Source organism: Aspergillus pseudoviridinutans (genome assembly GCF_018340605.1).
Source record: "Aspergillus pseudoviridinutans IFM 55266 DNA, scaffold_1, whole genome shotgun sequence".
NCBI lineage: Eukaryota > Fungi > Ascomycota > Eurotiomycetes > Eurotiales > Aspergillaceae > Aspergillus > Aspergillus pseudoviridinutans.
The window spans coordinates 2,729,561-2,752,014 of record NW_025091281.1 but is presented as its reverse complement, the minus strand read 5'-3'; the positions used below and the strand labels follow the sequence as shown (position 1 = coordinate 2,752,014).

Genomic DNA, 22,454 nt, shown 5'->3' with positions numbered 1-22,454 from the left:
GCTTGGTCACTGAACATAACTGCACACATACATCTATGGTTTATGAACAGACCGGCGGCCCTGCCTTAGTGATTGTGAAGCATTCGAGTCTTCCTTGCTGGGACAATGCCCGACTGCCGGCTTTCTCAGTAACACATCGCGATTAGTGACACCGCAGATCAAGCGATTCTAGACCTTGACGAGCTTTTCTTTCGTAACTATCATTTGATATAGGGTCTTCGAAGCAAAATGCCCGCCCAGCGTCCCCGCGCGGCCTTTGAACCAATTCCACCTGACCTCGACGTCGCTGCACTCGTGAAATCTACGCCAAATTTTGAGTACGTGGTTAGAATTCATTGCAACTCCATTGATGAACACGGTCTGGACAATTTCGATAAACTCGTTCGCTTGCATGTCGTTCTAGGCGGAAAGCCTTTAGTGATTGAAGGTTTTCATGAGAGGCTGGACCGCTCTGTGTTCTCTGAAAAATGGCTAAGGAGCCATCATTCAACAAAGAGTAAGTTTACAAGCTTAGTGATGCTGTCTCGTACCTATGAGTTCCTGTCTAATCTCAGACTCGCATTTCAAAGAGGAGATTGCTCGAAATTTGACCGCGAAGAGTAATCTTCCGCTCTCGATTGGCCACTACTTGAAGAATATGCCACTCTTAACTAATCAATGGAATTCCTTCAATTACAAGAACTCTGATCGACAGCGGATCTATCTAAAAGATATTGATTGTCCGCAGACATGGCACGATCATTTGAAAAATCTCATTCCCCCGCCGCTTTTTTACCTGAATAAACATCCAGAAGCATTTCAAGGTCCAGGTGCAGAATCAGTTGCAGCTACTGAAGGGCACCAGACTCACACGGAACCCAAAAAGAAGGTTGGCAAACCTGGTGACCTCATGAGCTGCCTTCCGGCGAGCATGCGCGCCGAAAACCTCATGTGTTACATCGGTCATGAAGGCACCTATACACCGTCACATTACGAAATGTGCGCAACTCTAGGTCAGAATATAATGGTTGAGGCATCGGATGGCTCAGTCGAGTATGGCATGAAAACTATGCCAGGGTCGTCCATCTGGTTCATGACGGAGAGCAAGGATCGGCGAGTCGTCTCCGAATATTGGCAGTCGACACTGGGCCATGACATCGATATCGAGGATCATTTCGCGCAGATCAATGCCTGGAAAGCCGCTCCATTCAGGACGTATATCGTTGAACAAAGGCCAGGTGATTTTATTCTGATTCCCCCGCTGGCAGCGCACCAGGTCTGGAATCGCGGAACAAGGACGATGAAAGTGGCTTGGAATCGAACTACTGTGGAAACTCTGAGCCTAGCCTTGAGTGAAGCCCTTCCGCATGCTAGGATGGTCTGCCGGGATGAGCAGTACAAGAACAAGGCAATTGTGTACCATTCGCTTGAGCATTACTCAAAGCTCCTTGAGAAAGTTGATGCGAAAAGTATGGATAGCAAGCAGCAACTGTTGCTTAAAGACTTTGAGTATCTTTTCGCACTGTACACCCAGATTTTGCTATCTGAGAGCTTCTCACAGGATAAAGCGGAAGAGAAGGACATCGAATACATTCCCTTTGATAGTAATATCACCTGTTCATACTGCAGGTGCAATATTTTTAATCGATTCTTGACTTGCCCGTGGTGCGCGGATGGACAGACTGTCGATGGCGAGGACCCCTACGATATCTGCATGGAATGTTATGTCATGGGCAGAAGCTGCGCTTGCCTCTCGAGATTAAAGTGGGCCGAACAATTTCCTTGGAGTGAGCTGACCGGGAAATACGAAAATTGGCTAGACCAAATATGTCAGCTCAACAAGAGCAATCTGAGCGGTCAGATATTTTGGCCTCTTACTGAGGAGAGAGCTCGCTACGGCAAGAAAACGCTAGCTGAGATGTGCCAGGAGGAACTGAAAAGGCGACCGTGGGTTGATATCACCAAACCAGTGACGCGCAAGACCGAAGACAATTTGAGCGATTCAGAAAGTCCTGCTCGAAAACGGAGGAAGACTCGCCTCAGCCACGAATCCGAAGAGGGTGGTCGCTGCCACATCTGCAAGTATATTGAGCCGATATGGAAGCTCGCTTCTTGCGACTATTGCAACCAAAACTACTGTTACGGTAGTCTGTTTAGAGCCTTCAATATCCAACCACAGGAAACCATGGAAGAGTATCGTTGGATGTGCCCTAAATGCCAGAAGATTTGCAGTTGCGCAGCGTGCCGTCGAGATCCCTCGATGAAACCATTCGAACCAACCTGTACACTACTCGGCCATGATACAAGGAAAATAGCGGATCCTCGCAGTGTGGAAACCCTGGTCGACTTCCGGCAGTCGAATCTCAGGTGGTTAAAGAAGGCAGGTGACGATGAGATAGAAAGGCTGAAGAAGCATCAAAAAGAGGCAGACGACAAGCGTCAACAGGCTATGATTGAATATCGCATTCAGTTAGAGGGTTCTCCTCGAGTATCCGCCCCGGCGACGGAATATGGGGACATACCAGTCGATCCCGCATTGGAGAAATTAAGTGGCTCGATTCTTCCCCCGCCAGATTCCATCACTCCCTGAGACAGAGAAAAGAAGGTCTTAAAACGGGAGAGAATCATGACGTATCCGGTTCGGCTTCGTCTCAATTAGGCGGTTTAGGACAGATCAGACGCGAGTGTAACAAACCAGTCGTGGAACGATTCATGAGAGAGTATTAATCTACTCAGCGTCTGGGAATCAGTATGCTGGTGATATGCAATGATATTTGTTCTTTTCAGGCCCAGCTCTATCGTTGCGATTTGAGCACATTTCTGACCCCCAAGCATGCTGCCTATCGTCGCTGATACATATAGAATATGTTAGTGACGGAAACAAGACATTCCAGAGAGGAACAAGTGAACCTAAGGTCGTTCGACACCTGCAAGATTCGCCTAGGCGCCCTTGTAATCATAGCGGAGGTTCTCAAGATGCCTGATGTCGACGGACGCCATTACTTTCCGCGCTATCAAAATGGTCACGAGTATTACTGTACACATAAGCTCCCACACTTGAGGGCAGAACATGTCCGTGCAGAACATGTCCGTGAGGAGACTCACCTGCCGGAATGAAATATGTGACGATGGCAGTCGGTGAGGCCATTATAGACGCAAGCGCCAATAATGCACACAATGCAACGTTAGTAGGGATGGCATTATTTTGGACAGACATGACGAGGTCTGTCTTTGTCATTGGCCTTTTCCCTTTGGGGTCTGGACGCTCGATTGCATGATACTTCATAGTATAGGCCGTCAATGACAGAGAAATGACACTTAGAATGGAGACAAGTCGTTCAGGTAAAGTCGATGAGCTTGAGATAATCGGTGGGACGTATATCATTGCTGACAAGAGGGGAATGACCGAGAAGATGATCTACATGCACCGTCATGTTTAGCTCTGATTTCTGCGTTGACAATGTCAACGAGGATAGAGAAGTGTTCACAGTATACTCAGAATTCCGCTTGTCATTCTTTGCCTGCAATTGTCTAATGACGAGGTCTTGTTCTACAGAAACCTATCAGTATACAGTATTTACGATGATGAAAAGACAGAACAGACCTTCTTCGTCCAGCTCTTCTCGGCCCTGTTCATCATCGCCTGAATCGTCAGGGTAGCGAAACGCTTTGCGAAGTCTTGTAGTAGCCATGAATCAGATGTCTAGCTGTATTGACCGATACCGTAGCATGAAGGTTGAGACAACTCTTTGGGAACAGAGGAGAAGGAGTTCTTAGGACGAGCCAGCATGACGTACAACGGCGCCKGCTCAGGATCTTGAAGGGTGGGTTTGTCTTGTTTGGCAACTTTGTTCTTTTAGGTAGTCGCTGGTGCGAACTTGAACATTCTACTACCTGGGCTACCACTCACTGCATGACGGTTGCCTACTTGTTACTCGTCCTTTCTCGGCTCCTGTTATTCCTCCACAACTGATCTGACAATGGCGCTTCATACTGCGCAAAGGCGCATTGGCGTCCCACGAGCCTTCCTGTTTCGTCGCCGCAATATGCCTCCTCACCGCAGTCTTATCCCGGCCCCCAAGGCCAACTCGGGGCCCTTGATGGAGCGACGGGCGGATCGAGAGCTTCCTTCTATTAATACTGAGAAGCGCCGATGGATCAAGACGCTGCCGATATTTGTGGTAGTCGTGGGAGCTGCAATGCTTGGCATATTTAATTACCAGAAGTCGTCGTCGAGCGTCGTGAGCAGCACGCTATATGCCCTTCGAACGTCACCTCGTGCACGGGAAATCTTGGGAGACGAAATCTACTTTGCTCAAAAGATACCGTGGATTAGCGGGGAAATGAATCAGCTTCATGGTCGTATTGATATCTCCTTTTGGGTGAAGGGGACAAAGGGTCAGGGAAAAATGCGGTTCCGAAGCATTAGGCCGGACCGCATGAGCTTTGTGCGTGACTCAAGCCTCATACACCACTTTCAAGACCTAGCTAATAGTTGTCGCATCCGAGCAGTTCCGCACTGAAGAATGGAGCCTAGAGACGGAGGACGGTCAAGTCGTGCAGCTACTTGACCATGACAGCGACCCTTTTTGCCAAAGCAATTGAACCATCATTCGGACACACAACCCCACCAAGGATCATTGGCACAAATGATTTTTATAGGTTTGTACATCGGAGTAATCTTCATGCATAGGATTAGGCGTTTTTTCGGCTTCGGACTGCCAGCTCCACCAGCTATGGCATGCGGAGAGACCGTTCAAGTGATTCGGAGGAAATGCCAAACAGGATATCATTTATGTATCATATACAGACGCCGCTCTAGAAACAGGATAGTGTAATAGTACATTGAAGGGATCAAGACTCCAATATCTCCTCATGGGCTATGCAGTCGATTCGGATACAGGCGCAACCTTTGGCCAGGGCTTTTTGATAGCGTCCTGAATCCTGACTACGCATCCTTTGGGCCCGCTGATGGAACCTGCAACAAGATCAGTATCGACCATTCAACAATGCTGTATTGAACGTTGGGTAGCAAGAAAAACATACCGTTGACAACGACAATACCGTTCTCTGCGTCGGCCTTAAGGACCTTCAAGTTCTGCACAGTATTTTGCTCATTACCCATGTTTCCCGCCATTTTCTTTCCAGGATACACTCTGGAACCACCACCTTGACTAGGCCCCGCTGAACCAAGCGACCGATGGGTTAAACTGACACCGTGACTGCGGTCCTGTCCGTGAAAGCCGTGTCGCTTCATCACACCGGCGAACCCTTTACCCTTAGAGTTGGACCGCGCATCGACATACTGACCTTCATGAAACCAGTCTGCATTGATTATTTGGCCGACGGGCAAGAGGCCACTCTCATCTTTGACTCGGAACTCGTAAACGTGTCTCTTTGGCGACACCCCGTTGGTCGAAAAATGGCCTAAGAGTGACTTCGTCACATTGCTGGGATGCTTCCAACCGGCACCGACCTGAACGGCATTATAGCCATGCGTCTGTCTTGTCTTGTGTGAAACGACTTGTACTCGATCTAGCTGCAGAACAGTGCAAGCGATGCGTTTCCCAGTTTCGGCATCGTATACAGCGGTCATTCCTTTCTTGATAGCGATGGCACCGGTTCGAAGAGGTAGGGTATTCGCCTTGCGTTCCAAAGCAGCTGTGGTCGTCGATTTAAGAACAGGTAATTCAGGACCGACATTGAACCGAGAGGGTTTAGGTGGATTTAACGATTTTATGCCGAACGATCGTACAGACACATTGCCAGTGATAGTGAGCGATTGAGGACCCAGGAAGAGAATGGGAAGCTGCGACAGCTTCCTTGACAGTCGAGGTGGCATGACGAGTATCGTTTGACCGGTGATTGAATGATAATCGAAACAGTCTCTTCCCTTCGGCTTTCTTTTGAGATTTTCCCAACTGCGGAGAGCGTACGAAGGGCTAAGGCGGTCAAGAGTGTTTTGCCTGAGGTGTCAATATCGGGTAAATATAAGGTACAAACAGCCAATGGGGGTGATTACTGGGAGGATCTCTCATCAAGAACTAGTACAGACGATAGAGGAACAGTCCCAATGGAAGCAAGTTATTGAAACGGACTTTCATCATGCTAAGTCCGGGCGAAGTCGTTATCCAGGTGTGTCCGTCGCCTGCACAATAGAATCAGCAGAGTCTGTCATCCCGGCGTCCGGACGTATCGGCACGCCGAGAACCGGAAAGTATCGAAAACGAATCCTCAATGGGTAACTTATTATTTTCTTCCCTTGGTGGCACGTCATTAAGAGTGAAAGCATCAACTCCTCATAGGCACTCTTCAGCTTGTCTTTTCAACATTCTTAAAGCAATTGATCAACAGCTTGGCTCCTGCGATTCCCTCTTAAGCATGTCTTTGAGATTCATATCTACACCCCGGTGGTTTTCGCACTTCATCGGTCAAGCCAGCCATGCGCCCTCTTCATCTTCTGTCAGAAAGAATGTCACATTTTCACAGACGCTGTTTACGCCCAATGTAGTTGCTTCATTCCCGTCTCGTCGTGCATTCGCTTCCGCCCCCGCTTGGAAGCCCAATCCACAATATCGATTCTTTTCCCGCCGATCGGGGTCAACTACTAATTTTGCATACAATCCCTCCAGCACTCTGCAACGGTCAATCTTCCGGCGATTCAACTCATCGAGGGCGAATCAATCGGCACGGCCGGCTGAATCAGGCTCGCTGTCTCAGCGGCTGAAAAAGCTGTCCCGGGAGTATGGCTGGGCTGCGCTGGGTGTTTACCTTTTGTTATCAGCCATGGATTTTCCCTTCTGTTTCATTGCGGTCCGCCATCTGGGCGCAGAACGAATAGGCCACTACGAACATGTTGTCGTCGAAACAGTGAAAGGCTTATTCGGGGCAAAGTCTGCACCGGAGGAACAGAGCCAGGACGAGGTCTCAACTACCCAGTCTGGCCAGCAAACCACAGAAGCTCAGAAGAAGAATAATGGCGACGGAGCCAGTATGGTGTCCCCTGACTTGTCTTAATCCCCATCTCCTCTCTGAAGTTTTGCTGATCCGTACGTTCTTTTCTTTGCGCAGGTCTGTGGACTCAGCTCGCCCTGGCGTATGCGGTTCACAAGAGTCTCATCTTCATTCGCGTACCCCTCACCGCCGCCATTACCCCCAAAGTCGTCAAGGTCCTAAGAGTATGGGGGTGGGATCTCGCGAAGCGGAGGCCAAGGGGCATGTAAGCTCCGGAATCGCTCCTTGCGAAGTCGCACTTCGAACGCGTCGTTGAGCACTAGGTCACTTCCTACTGTGGATAACGATCATGTCTTTGCAACTACTGTCTTCTCTACTCTTTATTATTATTGGCATAGCGAATTGCGAGACTAGAAGGTGTATTATAGAGGGTTGTAGCTGCAAAATCTAATATCAAAGAGACGTCGCACCATATTCTTGCTCACTTGTACAATTCCAGTCGGGGTATTCCTCTCAAGCGATGCTGTTGAACAGTAACCAATAGAGTTGATATGCAAAAGAAGAAAAGTAGACATGATATAGCCGGGCATTGACTTCGCTCCCCGGTAGAGACAAAAGCGATTCCATAGGTAGGAAGAGACACTGGGGACGCCAAACAGTAGAAAAGCGAAAACAAGGAGACTAACGGCAAATAAAGTCAAAAGCCCTCGGGGAATGAAAAGCAATCGCATGTCTACAACGGCCCAATGAACATCCACCCAAGGTTGATTAAAGATGGCGAAAATATGGAAGTAATATAACTGATCGGGACAAGAGACAAGGAGACAGAGCATTACATGTCAATCATGTCGTTGAATCTCAGAATGCCGTTGGCTTTCATAACACCGTTGACACCGTCAGGCATTCGGTATGCCCACTCGGCGACGCCCATCGTATCAGCAGCTGCCAGAGGAACTTTTCTCTCTGGTTCTTCATCTTCGTCGGATGTATCGGCTACAAGGACAAGACCAAGGCCTTTGATTGTTTCCACAAGTGCTGGGACAACGTTCTATAACACGTCAGGGACGTTATGTTAGCTGTAAATCTCTCACTCTTTTGGTGCCGAGTGTACGTTGTGACGTTGTGGGTACGCGAAAATGAAAGGTGGAAAATGACGTACCAGAAGACTAGAGCGACATATTAAGCCCATGAAGTTGTTGCTCTGCGCAATACGTGCTGACTCCTTGATTGACATTGACGCTCGGCCGCTGCTGTCTACATCTGGCAAGGAACCAATATCCCGAGCCAAGTCCCGAATTTGGCCGAGATCATTGCAAAGAAGTACAGGAACTAATAGATGGAGCTCAAGATTAGCCACAGAAATTAAGGCATGCACGATGGCAATCACTTACAGTTCGGCTGCTTCCAGTTAAGAGCTGTACATATATTATGATTATACGAGGTAAACACCACAGAGCGTAAGAAGTCCGGATTGTGGTCTCTTGCAACACGCGCATGATCGAATACCTCAGTCAGAATGGCATCCGCGAAGCTATTGACGTCGGCTAGAGATGTCATATTCAGGTCTTGTTCTTCGGCAGGTGACGGATAGAGAATAGATAGATTGACGCTGACGCTGATCGGAATGTGCCGCAGTACTTCCCGCAAGGAAAAGAAGGATGCTGCAAGGAGACGATGGGTTTGTGCAATACTGTTGGTAGCGTTCTCTTTCAGAAACTGTATCGTCTCAGCTTGATTCACGCCTCTCTCAGCGCCGACCGACTTGAATTCATTGAATGACAGGTGGCAGATGGGTATTTCCACACTATGATGCTGAATAGTGAAACGCGGATAAAGCACAGGTACCCTGTCCCTGGTGAGCTGTACAAATAACTGGACATGATCCCCTGACAAGCTAGACCCTGTCACCAGGCCATTGTGTTCAGAGTCGAGCGCACTGGTCGCCTTCCAATATGTCGCAAAGTGCGTAATCTCGAGAGGATCACCATGGTAAGGTTTGATGACTTGAAAGCCGAACCGTAACTGGCCGATTGAGCGTAGTCTAGGATCAAAGAGTGGCAGAGTACACGACCCGGTACTGGATTTTTCGGCTCTAAACACGGTAGGTAGAGCGACGCTTTTCGCAATCACTTTCGAACCAAAGGTAGGAAAGACCTCAAAATCAACAGCAAATGATTCTAGGTTATCGACGTGAAATGAGATGGTCCTCGAATCTTCCTGAATAGGGAGCATTATTGTGCGAGGGATTAGATCAGAAAGCTTCGACGAAATGGTTAACCGAGCAGCAGGATGGCGACCTGCTTGGTCAAAGCAAAGCGAGCCTGTGCTACCTGGCTCGAATAGAATTTGGACGAATACCTTCTTATCCAGGAAGTTGTGTCCGTAGCGTCTCAAAGGAATGATTGGGGGGGGCAGGGAAAGGTCAGGAATGCCATCAGCAGTGTCCATGTCACCCGACGCCGCTACCTCGTGATTCATGGTAGTGGAACTTGGTTCCTGCAACCTCAAGCCATTGAGGATATCGAGAGGCTTTTGAGCTGATTGTGACTCACTACAGTGAGACCACAGAAGGAGCATGCATTCCAGATGTCCTTCCCAAGCGGCATAGTACATCGCGGACAGTCCTTTCTCATCCACAGCACTGGCGTCGACTCCGAGTTCCAGTAGGGTGCGCAAACAATTCACACAACCTTCGCTCGCTGCGTGGAAAAGCGGTGTCCATTGATATAACTTGTCCCTCTGGTCCATATCGGCTCCGTGCTGTTTGAGGAGGAGTAATAGTTCTGGCGGCTGGGAAGCACGGGCAACCATGTGCTGAGGGTAGAGTCCCTCTGCGTCCGGAAGCAATTGGGCATTTCGTTCGAGAAGCATTTTGACTATCGGTATTGATCCGTGCTGGCAGGCAAGGTTGAGAGGAATATGGTCTGATTCTGATGCCGGTCCAATGCGAGCATTGTGCTGGAGAAGCTGCTCAGCACATGCCAACTGATCCTTGACGATGCTATGAATCAACGGTGTAAAATTGTTGTGATCCGCGGTGTCAACTGTATCAGGACCAGCAGCCAACAGCTCGCGCACCATATCAACGCGACCATGCATACAAGCATAATGCAGAGGAATCCTGCCGTACACATCTGACCTAGACACGTCAACCCCTGCTGAGATACCTGCCTTGAAAACAAAGTCTCGCCCTGAAATTGCGGCTTCATGTAAGCAATTTCGTTCATTGATATCATCTTCGGCATTAATATCAACCAATCCACTCTCCAGAAGAACTACAAGCACTTCATCGGAGTATTCGTTGATTGCTGAGAGAAAGGCACGAGTCGCACGATCCCGGGCATCGGGGGCAGTATGAAGCTTCGCAGTCCACTCGCGTAGGGTTTGCAGATTGCCGGCAGTGGCAGATTGCAGGATCTGCGCATCAAGATCTTCCTCGTCCGTCCCGAAAGGCGGACCAACCCGGTCAGCTGGCCGGGCTGTATCAAACTGGATATTTTCGCCTTCCGCCCATGCTTCGAGTTCTAGGCGAGCTGTTGTTGCTCGGTCTGAAAGATCACGCAAGACGTCTCGATTGAAACAGGGTTGCACTTCGACGGCTCGATGGAGATACAGCTCCTTCATGCGAGACTGCCAAAAGAATGATTTGTGAGTCTGGGACACGGGGAAAGGGTGGCACCGAATACAAAGAGAATAAAGTCGTTCTAACCTTTGATGTTTTATCCCACTACATATTTCGTCAGTCGCCGTTTCCAGTATTTTGTCAACCTCTCCGGTTTGAGTGACGAACCTTTTTCAAAATTTTGGACATGGCAGTCTCATTTATTGCGACAAATTGCTATCGCAGAGAAGATACACCGCATTAGCACCACAGAGCTGAAAATCTAATTCCAATCAGGCACACCCACTTGTAATTTGTTCAAGTCGCCATCGAACTGTTGAAACCCTTCGATCAAGGCCACGAAATTGGCTGGAGCCTTGGAGTGCGACACTGCCCGAGACTGAACAACTCGTTTCTTGTCCAAGAGGGTTTTCAATCGCAGAGAGAACTATCCTCCAGTCAGCCATCGTCATTAGGGACAAGCGTTTTGCCCGATAGGACAGGACATTCAAACCTCGGATTCTTTCTGCAAGTAAAAGGTATTGACTTTTTCAATCTCACGCTCCTATATTGACGGTTACTGAGTACTTGTCACATGCATCGGTGGTTGCATATCCATACAAGTCGAAAGAAGAACACCTCCTTATTTGCGCGAAGGGCGGCTTGCGCATCGGGAGCATCCTGTCCTGCAACAGTAGCCTGCGCGGGCAATTTGGGCGTCGCGCTCAGTTGCTTTATGAGCTATTCACAGAAAGTTAGTCAGCAATAAAGAAGCCACCGTCTGCAACTAAAATGGACCGACCTTCTTCAGAGCTTTGTAGTTCACGAAGCTGGCGGCGTACTCCGGAAGATCAAGCTGCCTTCGTTGAATCTGCTTCCCGAACTTCCTAAATATTCAAAATAATGATCAGCTCCATAAACGTCCTGAAAGCAGTATTACTTGCGCCATCAAAAAGGGATTCCTAATGCGCCGCCGGAACCTACATCTTGAGAAGTTCTCGTGTGAAAGTAAATGATTCTTGGACCGGTAAATACCCTTACTGGCGATCAGTGTCTAACAATGAGAACCCAGGTATTGGCAGTAGCAGATCGTACACCGTCAATTGATCGCCTACGAAGCAGAAGAAGGGAATGAACAGGTCAATCCGGGAGGAAAGGAAGAGGGAATTCCCTGCCCCTCTCTAAGCTCGAGACGACGACAGATGGACGATGAGGACGAATAGTCGAGTGGGTCAAGAAGACAGTCCGAAATCGTCAGTGGCGGTACGTAGTAGGAATAGAAACAATATCGGTAGGCGTTGTCCAGCTATACAAATTAGAGGCCACTGATCCTCGCAATGTGATAGTTTCGAGCTCGAAGGCGGAGAGAATCAAGAATGCACACATCCGGACCGGACCAGAGAATCAAGAGAAATGAGAGAGGGGGAGGCCGGACATCTGTTGTAAAGGGTCCCTGTTGGTTGAAGACCCAGAGTAGGAAGGAAAGAGCACGAGAGGCAGATTGGGAAGTAATGTCTATAGAGTGCCGTCAAGTGTCAAAATAATAATAGTAGTAATTAGTAGGTAGGACCTCGTCATTGGGGACTCGCTGGCAATTGCGGGCTAACAATGCCCAGGGAGGGGCTTTCTTGACCCCGCTTGTCTAGAGGGGTTAAAGCAAGTTGGGACAGGATTAAAACCAGATAATAATAATAAGATATAATAATTAGGGAAATCGAGACGATTTGACGGCGATTATTATTACTGATAGCGAGCAAGGGCAGTAGGTACCAGAGTATCTACGGAGTACCTAAGCTCACGCCGCAGGACAGGAGAAACTAAGGTATGTACTAATGCCCTTACTAAGGCCGAACAAGAGAGTGGAGATCTCTGGCAGATGAATGCAGCAGCCAATCACCACAGCAGATCTGCCCACGTTCTGACTATGTGAACAGCCAGCATCTGTCGGATTTCTCTGCTGTATGGATCGAGGGCTGCCACACCAGAAAGCTAATATAGCCCATCAAGAGGACTATTCCTTTTTTGATTCTAATTATTTGTTGCTGACTTACTGAGCGTGAGGTGGTGACAGACACCAACCATAGGCTGTTCGAGGGCAACGTGTCCTGCCGAATCCGTCTGGCAGCTGTGGCTAAGAAAATCTATCTACTTTTACGGAGAGCACTCGCACTCGGTCTGCTAGACGCGGCGGTTGTCTGAGACATCGGGTCCATTGCTCAGTAAGGTAGCCACCACTTTTGAGGACTGATCTACTTTGAGTGAACGCTTGATGATCTGATCATCCGAGTCATGTCTACTTCCCTCAGACACATATCGCCGGTTTTCATAACTCGTATGGTATAGACCTACGTAGTAGGTACCTATCATCAATGCAGGTATTCCGTTCAGATGGATCAGTTAGAACCTAGGTAGGCAGGTACATTATTACCACGGGCCGGCCACACTTCAATGATGATTTGTAAATCGCAGATAATACATTCTCTGGTAGGTCCGGTAATTTACTTTAGCAGATTTCTCTCTCCACAGTAGGTAGCTTCCGCCTTCTGCAGATTGCCGTTCTACATGACGTTTGAATAGATAACATAGTGGTACACTGGGTCTCAAGCCAATCATTGGAATATTCAAGTCTTTGATCGTCATCTGATGTCAGAGTGCATATTACGGAGTCTTAGTATCTACTTTAAACCCTTCATAGTTCACGGCGTTGCCGCCGCTGCGCTGATCCCTGCTTGATATATTTAATACTACTCATCAGTACCTCTCTAGCCAAGGAGATTAACTACTTATGCCGGCTTTCTCATAGACAGCCTCTCGCAGTGTTTCATGTCGTCTACAACGCAATAACTCACGTCCATTGTCTGTGTATGCTGTTGGCTACACCGGTGGCTCCCACCACACTTGGAATACTCCACTCTGGCGCTAGAAAGCGATTAAGGGAATATACAACGAACATGACTGACGAAAGTATAAGGATGACATTGTATGTATTGTAATGCGCAACTCCCTCAGAGGAATCACAGGATCATTGCATCCAAATATACAAAGGTAAGATGCAAGCAGTGTAACTTGACCCCATAAATTCGATCCAGAAAAGTCAAAGAATAACATGGAACACAGATGACCATGGAAATGGATATATTCATGCACGCCTGGAGCCCGTTCGGAATCTCCAGTATCTCTGATATCAAACCAAAAATGCGAAGCAACAGCAGGCAAGCGGCCAGAAGAGCCCAGAAGGGCTCAGCGGTATATAAAACTGAAAAAGAAAACAAGAGTAAAAGACGGTGCCTTAGGAGCGGGAATACAGGATCTCATGAACATAAGCGAACTGTTAGAACAAAGGATAAATCGAGCGAAGGAATCATGGAAAAATCCTCAAAGGATGGGCTATGAAACAATGAAAAGAGGAAAAGAGAAGCAAGTCCAAGGAGACAGATTTTGAGCGAAGAAAACAAGAACGGCGAATCGTGATTGAAGGAGACTAAATGTTGACGGCACAAGATTATGCCAAACCAATTGATCGGTAATGTGCAGGTGAGAGAGGCCAGCGGATATCAATTCGAGCCCTTCGTCAGTGTCCTGCGGCCGCAGAAGCACTGGTCAGGACCCTACCATATTCGGCAAAGACACAGTGACTTCATATCATTCTTTCAGAAGTTTTGGGCGATGCCGGCGTTTCCTTGTCGCGGGAAGACCGCCGGGTTCTCGATCCGCGTATTGCGCCGGGCCTGGACATCTCGAATTACAGGCTGATTCGGGACATATGGACCATCTCCATAAGCCCCGTACTGCCCTTGCATATCACTATAGTATGGATTATCCTCGTAGAAGGCAGCAGTCTGATGGGTGCCAGACATATGGCTGTCTTCCGAGGCCTCGGATCTATTGGCTGCGGAGTAAGCAGACGAAGCATTGGACGGACCGCGGTGGATGTCAGTGGTGCGATTATTAGAAGCTGCAGGAGCAGCTCCCAAAACCCCGATTGGTTCGGTTTCTTGCATCTGTCCTTCGGAAAATTGGATGGTACCGTCACTCGGAGTTGCAGCGTGATGATAGCCAGGTGCACTTCCAGCTTCCGACATAGCTAATCCCGCCCCGGCGCCGCTCGACAAATTCGTCGATGCTTTGCGGCCAGCGGAAGTCGTTCCCCATCCCCGATATCCAGATGTGTCCTCCTTGGGTTCGTATGCAGCGCCGCCACCCATGATGGGCGGTAGTGTCGGATCGTTATTCGGGTTGAATCCGTACTCCTCTACCTCTTTTCTTCGTTCTTCCTCCGCGGCTTTCTTTGCCTTCCATTTGCGCCAGAAGTACAGGGCAGCTAGGATGATCAAAGCTACGGAGACGACAGGTACGACCACCGCTACAGCGATTGTGCCACTAGCAGAAAGTCCAGAACTACCCGAGCTTCCTCCTGTAGACGATGCAGTCGCTGACGACCCAGATGACGTAGTTGTCACTCCATTGGCTGAATTTCCTGTCGGGAGAGTTTGAGAAGTAGATTCCGTCGAAGTAACGTAAACGGTCGTCGCCCCAGTAGGTGTACTGGCAGGTGGTGCAGTAGAGATAGCTGTGGTGACGGTGTCGGGGATCCGAGAGGTCTCAGAGCTGGTGGATAGCGTGGTCTGTGCAGTCGTGGTGGACGAAGTGCTTGAAGTGCTTGACGTGCTTGTACTACTTGTAGTGCTAGTCGTTGGCGATTCTGCCGGGGTGGAAGTCGTGGAAGTTGTCGATGAGGTGGTCGAAGACGTCGAAGTTGGCTCAGACGTCGTGTGTGCACTCGGCGTCTGCTCAGCAGTTGTTTGAGCGGGCGTACCGCCATTGGCGTTGGCACTCGTCGGAGCCGCCTGTGCTGTTCCTATAAAATAGTTAATTGACCGCCTGATCACGATTGAACGACAATTCTGATAGTAGAGGGGACCATTGTGAGCAGGCTGGCTAATCCATACCAGAAGACATTATTCAGTCGCTGTCCTGAGCTAGTACGACGAGAAAATTCTCTCTCAAGAAAAATCTAATGGTACAATTGGCAGCGCAAAAGTCCAGACGCGTTGATACCGTGGGTACAGTTGTCTTGTTCTTTTGACGCGACGGCCCTTCCAACTAAGATGCAGGGTCGAGCAATTTACTTTCTCGACGTTGTTGGGAATATCCGCAGACCGAAGGTTGACCGACCGTGATTTCGTGGAGGGCGAGCTGGGCCCGAAGTCCCATGAACAATTGGGGGAGAGACGAAAGTATAAGAAATGAAACCCAATAATAATGAGTGAGAGGAGAAATGATAAAGAGTGATTGTCAAAGACAACACAGTATACGATTGTGCGCGCGCAGCGATTATAGGAGTTGCAGTCAGATGTCGTCAGAATCGAGGCCGACGGACGGTCGATGATGATCAGGGGCAAAGGAAAATGGAAACGTCCACCGGGAAGACGCAGGAAAGACCAAACCTGACAGGTACCTACAAAGGCTCCATGAGATGACAGTGCAAGACAACGACCAGAGATAGATGATAATAGGTACAATATAATGGTAATGATAAGGTTAATTCCACCGTTTGAGAAGGGAAACGGTTCGAAGGACGAAGGAAAACCGAGTTAGAAGGAAGAGAATGAATTGAATTGAAGTGAGAGTGGAGATGCAGAGAATATCTAGTAATAATACGGATGGATCATGATCATGAATACCTGTATTAGATTGTTAAAGTCGGTTTCTCTAGTGGTATCCATCCCTAGTGACTTTTAAGTGGGCTCAAATTCTTCTACTTCATTCTCTTAAGAGGGAGACCATATTCAGTACATATATTCCTATGTATGCATACTGAGTCCCTGGTACAGTAGTATCTAGCTATTTATTAACGTATCAAAGTCTTCTATTTTCAAAACTAGCACCTATTAGAAATTCTCGCAATTGCTCTGACTTCACTTAAGACTGTAGCTAAATAAAAATATTATGTACATTATATAAAGCAAATGTGTCCCACAGTTAGTTAGGTACCACTAAGGTACTGAATTAGGTGTGCTTGCTATTATTGATTACCATTCACCACGGGCCCATGGAACCCTCCAGTATTATTAGCAAAAGACAAATGCGGCCATGCGGCGAATGGATTACAGAGTACTCCCAACTTCCAAGTACATTTTTGGGAATGTAACTGCGGAGTTACTGCAGCAAGTCTTCCCCGCAAGCAGCATGTATATTCACTATAGAAGCCGTTTTCATATATTACAAGGGAGACAAGTTAGTGTCTTGATGCTCTCAGCAGCGGCATCTTCTTTACCAATCAAACATCTGGGACCGGCGTGGCCTTTATTTAATGTTTGCGTCAACGGTACCCACAAAGGAATTAGTTCCCTTGATCTGTAGACTACATACACAGCAGTACTATCACCTTTTCTACCGCAGTATTTCTGTGTAAATCAGTTTCTAGATGAGTATCTATTAGTTGTCTACCTTACAGACATGTGCTTGATGTGCCCAGAGCACTAAGGTAGTCTTGAAGTAGAATATCATCTTTGATTGGTGGAAAACCAAGCGGATTCTTCTATTAGTTAGTACTGATATGGATACCTAAGTCAGCGTAATAATGAATGATTGAATAACAGCATTATTCTGATTTTCTATTTTCGTGGTTATCTCACTATCAGCATTTCTACTTTCTTACAGGGTATGTTTCTCTCTCCTTCCCCCGTCCTCCTCAATCTTTCTGCGTATCTAATAATTCTCCAAGGTTACCCTCACATTGAAGTATGGAAAAGCAACTGCCGAATAATTTGTACTCGCTTTTTCGCAGGTAGACTTTGGTTCATACAGGATCACAGCAAAGGCAGTGCTCAGCACAGACAGGCTTTTAGGCCAGACTCAATCAGATCAGATAATTATGAGAAACTCTCAGGCCACAATCCTAATCCGTTGCGCAGACCAGATCATCTTAGCCCATATCCATGGATGGTATGAGGACTACTCCGTACAGTCAACAGTACCAGGCATATGACCATTTACCCTACGCCGGAGTTACCATGGACGAAGCGAATCTCCTCTTCGGAACCAAGGCTCCCCTCGCACCAGTTCACTACAAAAATAAATATGACTAACCAGCAGCTCTTCAGTCGTGTGTTCAGTCTTAGCCAAAACTAGTCATACACTCATAACCAGGTACAAAACACTCCGCACTTACTTATCAGGAGACTAGTAGAGTTGTCAAGCCGATTCTCACCATGGATAATCCTGATAAATATATTCAAGTGGTCTTGCGTTGACATGCTGTTTGTTCACTTCTACTTTTTCCAAGTCTGTCACTCGCATGTTCTACGTGAAAGTTGCTGCTTGAGAGAAGCAGGCGGAGTTGTAATATCCGATATATCTGGAGACTGGAAATGGGGAAGTGACAGGACACATTGTTATTCAGATGAACACACCATATGGAGCTTGATGATCTCCCTATGTAGAGCAACTGTCGCTTTAAATTCAGATATTCAAAACAGAAAAATGATTTACCGGCTGGGGCCAGAGTCCAAACCAAGGAGCCATCATATTCCACTCTAATACTTGATAGATGATATCGGGTGCGAAGACAGCAGCAGTTGAAAGAATTTCAAGTATACCTATTCTATTTCTCAACGAGCCAGACTCGCGCCGCTCAAAGAAAGGAAAAAAAATTCAAACAATAGAGCCTGAGACGCCTGACGGCACAAAGCCATGCTCGACTTACTGTTCCAAAGAACAGTATGCGGAAAGATGGAAATGATCAGTCACGCTAACAGAAAAAGCCCCATTCACAGACGGCATCTCAGGTTTCAAACTTGCAAAGGGATGCCGCCAGAGCCTTGAAATCAAGTAGATAGGAAGATCGCAGAATAGAAAAAAAAAGATCCAGCTTCATATATCTTATGTACGCCATGGACGTAGGATTGCCAGTAACGTTGATCCCAGTCACTGGGGAGACAGCGCCCATTTCGGAAGAAATAACAAGAGCAAGGTCGTAAAGTACCCTAGCGCAACATTGTGGAAAGATATTCATCACCTGGAGAACAGAAGATCAAACCTTGACGAAGCTTTCTATGTTTGCCGCATATCCCATGATGGACGAAGATTGGACATCAAGTCGTCTTTCGTACCTACAGTCTCCGGAGGAAGCCGGCTGACACGATACGCACCCGTGCGAATGTTATGCAAATGAGCGGCAGAGATTCCTGTGCGGTTGCTATGAATGCTGCCAGCGTCGCTTGCGGTCTCTGTGTTCTTGAAGCGAGGCGGAGGTGCGAAATCAAGGTTATCGAACGTTCCTGATTTACGCAATGCATGCCTAAGGAGATTGTTAGTTTTTGTGATCCAGATTTTACTGAAATACACAGACTTACGGGCTTGGTATCGGTGCGAGCTCATCGAAAGCGGAGGCAAGAGGTGTACGAGCAGGCGCTACAGGAGTGTAAGGCCGCAGTCCACCAAGAGGTGTCTCTGCTCGTCCTTCTTTTTTGTCTTTGAAGTTCATCCCTGGGGCATACTCGGCAGCGATCATAAGGGAATCCTCTTTCAGCAAGTGAGGAGAAGGTAGAACTTGAAGTGGTGACGGGGGCGGCATTGGCTTGCGAGGAGCTCGAGGCCCGGGCAACCGATGAGAAGCCGAAGAGAAAGCACGAGGTCCCGGATAGTTGGACCGATCGCTGGCACCACCCACAGAGCCTGTAGCCATATGCCTGGCAGCTCCTTGGAAGCGGGGTGGTGCGCGCGGAGGCGGTGTCATGGCACGACGATTGACGGGCTCAGCGAATGGTGCTGCAACTGAATCGTAGTATTCACCTGTGATAGGATCGTACACGTAACCATCATCCTGAAAGTATTCCGGACCGTAGTCCTCGTAGATGGTTTCCCTGCCCGTCTTAGACTCGTCGAAGTACTCCTTGTAAAACGACCGAATACGGTTGGCACGCTGCTCAGGATTGTCTGATGGATCCTCTGGAGGGAGAGGGCGAAGTCCAAGGGTGAATCTACGTGTGTCACGACGAACATCAAGGCTTTGATTCTGAGACTGCGGCGGCTCCTGGGGGATAGCAGGAGCTGCTGCATGATTTGGGGCCGCGTCACGCTTCTGGGCATCTTCGGCCCCGTAAACATTCACTGCCGAGATCTCAGGATAAGACTTTCTATTATCACCATAGTCGCTCGCTGCATCGCTCACAGGAAGTGAAATACGAGGTGTTGGCACGGATGGTGACTGCTTTGAAGGCGCAGTCGAGTCAAAACTAGTCGGCAGAGCTTCATGAATGGGATGACTCTGTTGTTCACGAATGTCGAGATGCAGGTCCAATGAAGGGTCCATTGAAGGCTCTATGGCGTTCTTGGGAGGTTGTTGAGGCAAATTGTCATGGCGGACCTCCGAAGATGATACGTCCTCGCCGCCGTTGGCATGGCCACCTGGCGCTGGACTTGTTTCACGGCTACCGCTGACGCCCGGTATATGAACGGGGCTCAAACTGCGCGGCAGATTCAATTGCAACCCCCCATCCTGCCCATTTCCTTGTCCCAGTGGACTGTGCAAGCTACCGCCGTCCGAAGGAGCATTATACAGTGGTGGTGACGAACGCGAAATTCTCTGGGCGTTCTGCAGTAAACCTTGGTTCATGTCATCTCCTCGCAGACTGGCTTTACTCTGTGATCTGGAAAATGCCGACGTGTCATCGTGGAATCCCCTCGACTGCGATCTGACAGATGCATTATCCCCGAGGAATGAACTTGCATGGCGGTATTTATCGTCGTCACCAACCATAGATCTTGAAAGGGAGTGTAACGACTCCCGGGAACCATGCAAACCAGGAGGAAGGAGATAGGGGCTTTGGCCTATGTCGAGGGACATTCCTTTGGCATGCAGGTTGCTCCCTTTCTCTGCCTGCGTCATTGGTTTAGACCCAGCTCTGGGTTCCAAATCTAAGCCAAAATCGAGAGATTTATGCTTGTCATTGGCATCTTCCTGCCGGAGCTTCTTCACATTCCGCCGATGCAGATAAAATAGGACAATAATGGCGCATACAATTGGGATTCTGGTCGCTCATCAGCCCATGCTTAAGAAACAGACCAAGAATAAGAACTCCACGTACACTGCTCCTAGTACAATCGGCAAGGTCGTTGTACTGGCCGAACTTGTATATTTTTCGCATGCACTGGAGTTGTCACCCTCGGGACAACGGGTGCTTGCGGTCGTCGTAGATGTCGAAGGCACCCTTTTCACAAGGGTTGGATCTTCGACGCCAACCAAGAGAGACACACGGTCTCGGGGCACAATGTCTGGTCGACGCGGCGGCGATCGCACGGCCGTGTGGGTTCCATGACGGGGAAAATGTTGATGTTGCTGATGATGATGCATGGTCGTCCTAACTCGTCTGGTCTCAATGACTTTTTGAGTCGGACGGCCGATACAAAGATCTCCAAGGTCAGTGGACCCCTATAGTCGTCGGATTGGTTCGAAGTGGCGGGGTGTGCAATGAATTGCGCGAGGAGCAGCGATCAAATCCAGCAATCGACAGCTTCTTATCATGTATGCAAGAGTACGGGTGACATTAGCTGAGCCAAAAAAGGCTTATAGAGAGGCCAGAGATGTGAGAATATCGATGGACAGATTGGATTAGCAGGCTAACGAAGGCAGATGCGCTGCCGCAATTGACACCGATCGACCAAGGAGCGAACGGGGACGGCTTTTCCCCCTAAAGGAGTGGAAGCTGAAGGCCAGCGGACTTAATAAATGAGTGTGAATGGCCTCCGTGAGGAGACCAAGTTGGAAGGTAGGGAGGGTAGCGGGAAAAGACTAGAGAAACTGAAATCGACAAGCAAGCAAAAAGGAATGGATAGGGTGATAACAATAATGGAAGAAAAAGAATAAGAAAAGAGAGAACGACCAAGGGGACAACGACTAAGGAGAGATAGCAAATATTAGACTAGCAAGTGAGGTTAGTGCAAAGAGACAGTACGGAGTAATAATAACAATACTTGTACTAGTCACACTTGTGCTAAGCTTGTCCATACCTCTCCCTACCTAGCCTCGCCTAGAGGTAATATTCAAGGTCCATAACAATAATAATAACCAGCATGTAGATCCTCTGGTAAGGTGAAATTCAGCTACTGGCCCTGATTGTTCATGAGGATGATGTTCTATAAACTTTCTAGGTTCATTAATTAGGTAGGTAGGTACCTTACCGTACACAGACAGCCATAGGTAGCTCAACAAGTACAGGTGTGGGAGTAGTACAAACAATTTCAGGCACGACCATGTATAGACCAGGTGCCTCAGTACCTAGAATACAAGTAAAGGTAAGGAGTCAGAGATCCTGCGCCTCTCCAAGTAGCTTACTTTGCAGGTAGTCCATGCCCAAGTACTGCTGTACTTTACACTTGATAATATGTACATACTCCATACATAATACCAACTCTGCACCTCTAGGGGATAACGATTGGTCTATTCTCTCTTGCTTGACAGGAGCTGCAAAAGGTTAAGTACGCTCTCTTGGTACCGCTAGTCAGGTATGGATACCAATCATACAAGATTGGTACCTGAGAAGTGGCGACGGGATGACCAGGCAAAGGTTTCATCAGCCCCACTTGAACCCCCTTAATTGAAAATTATTGGTGGTTTTGTGTAAAGTATATATTATTAGCAGGTTGGTTCAGGGGTAAGACTTTTTGTGTTGATGGACAGAGTCTAGACTACCTATAAGATTTCTGCAACTGTTATGACAGGTAGAAGGGTCAACAAACCATGCTTAATTGCTTATACTGATCATTATGAAACCCAACCCTACTACTTAGTTTGTTTGGAACAAACTATGGAATAATTGCTAATGGATTAGGAAAACCTAAGAAAATTCCACAACAATAATGTTCCTTGAGCTTGCTCAGCACTTTTAAACTGACAATCAGTTATTTCGCAGTATAC

At 48.0% G+C, this 22,454-nt stretch overlaps 8 protein-coding genes across 8 annotated transcripts; 3 read left to right on the top strand and 5 right to left on the bottom strand.

Moving 5' to 3' along the window:
- Positions 1-228: 228 nt before the first annotated feature.
- On the top strand, positions 229-2,569 carry Asppvi_000987 (putative JmjC domain protein; the record flags this gene model as incomplete). Its single annotated transcript, XM_043297291.1, has 2 exons — positions 229-496; positions 570-2,569. The coding sequence occupies 2 exons, from the start codon at positions 229-231 to the stop codon at positions 2,567-2,569; spliced, it is 2,268 nt and encodes a 755-aa protein (XP_043153226.1).
- A 748-nt stretch (positions 2,570-3,317) lies between these two features.
- On the bottom strand, positions 3,318-3,671 carry Asppvi_000986 (uncharacterized protein; the record flags this gene model as incomplete). The annotated part of the gene is made up of 2 exons (XM_043297290.1): positions 3,318-3,529; positions 3,584-3,671. The coding sequence occupies 2 exons, from the start codon at positions 3,669-3,671 to the stop codon at positions 3,318-3,320; spliced, it is 300 nt and encodes a 99-aa protein (XP_043153225.1).
- Positions 3,672-3,959: 288 nt separating this feature from the next.
- Asppvi_000985 (cytochrome c oxidase assembly factor 1 family protein) lies at positions 3,960-4,584 on the top strand (the record flags this gene model as incomplete). The annotated part of the gene is made up of 2 exons (XM_043297289.1): positions 3,960-4,427; positions 4,492-4,584. 2 exons carry the CDS (start codon positions 3,960-3,962, stop codon positions 4,582-4,584), a joined length of 561 nt encoding a protein of 186 aa, XP_043153224.1.
- Positions 4,585-4,859: 275 nt separating this feature from the next.
- On the bottom strand, positions 4,860-5,821 carry Asppvi_000984 (mitochondrial 54S ribosomal protein uL3m; the record flags this gene model as incomplete). Its single annotated transcript, XM_043297288.1, has 2 exons — positions 4,860-4,957; positions 5,026-5,821. 2 exons carry the CDS (start codon positions 5,819-5,821, stop codon positions 4,860-4,862), a joined length of 894 nt encoding a protein of 297 aa, XP_043153223.1.
- A 539-nt stretch (positions 5,822-6,360) lies between these two features.
- On the top strand, positions 6,361-7,202 carry Asppvi_000983 (FAM210 family protein; the record flags this gene model as incomplete). Its single annotated transcript, XM_043297287.1, has 2 exons — positions 6,361-6,970; positions 7,051-7,202. The coding sequence occupies 2 exons, from the start codon at positions 6,361-6,363 to the stop codon at positions 7,200-7,202; spliced, it is 762 nt and encodes a 253-aa protein (XP_043153222.1).
- Positions 7,203-7,765: 563 nt separating this feature from the next.
- On the bottom strand, positions 7,766-11,483 carry phoC (putative cyclin dependent kinase inhibitor Pho81; the record flags this gene model as incomplete). The annotated part of the gene is made up of 10 exons (XM_043297286.1): positions 7,766-7,981; positions 8,093-8,262; positions 8,325-10,563; positions 10,643-10,660; positions 10,724-10,771; positions 10,842-10,982; positions 11,049-11,099; positions 11,156-11,275; positions 11,337-11,417; positions 11,475-11,483. The coding sequence occupies 10 exons, from the start codon at positions 11,481-11,483 to the stop codon at positions 7,766-7,768; spliced, it is 3,093 nt and encodes a 1,030-aa protein (XP_043153221.1).
- Positions 11,484-14,184: 2,701 nt separating this feature from the next.
- Asppvi_000981 (uncharacterized protein) lies at positions 14,185-15,493 on the bottom strand (the record flags this gene model as incomplete). The annotated part of the gene is made up of 2 exons (XM_043297285.1): positions 14,185-15,392; positions 15,484-15,493. The coding sequence occupies 2 exons, from the start codon at positions 15,491-15,493 to the stop codon at positions 14,185-14,187; spliced, it is 1,218 nt and encodes a 405-aa protein (XP_043153220.1).
- A 3,096-nt stretch (positions 15,494-18,589) lies between these two features.
- On the bottom strand, positions 18,590-20,891 carry Asppvi_000980 (uncharacterized protein; the record flags this gene model as incomplete). The annotated part of the gene is made up of 3 exons (XM_043297284.1): positions 18,590-18,836; positions 18,892-20,568; positions 20,626-20,891. The coding sequence occupies 3 exons, from the start codon at positions 20,889-20,891 to the stop codon at positions 18,590-18,592; spliced, it is 2,190 nt and encodes a 729-aa protein (XP_043153219.1).
- Between the last annotated feature and the right edge of the window lie 1,563 nt (positions 20,892-22,454).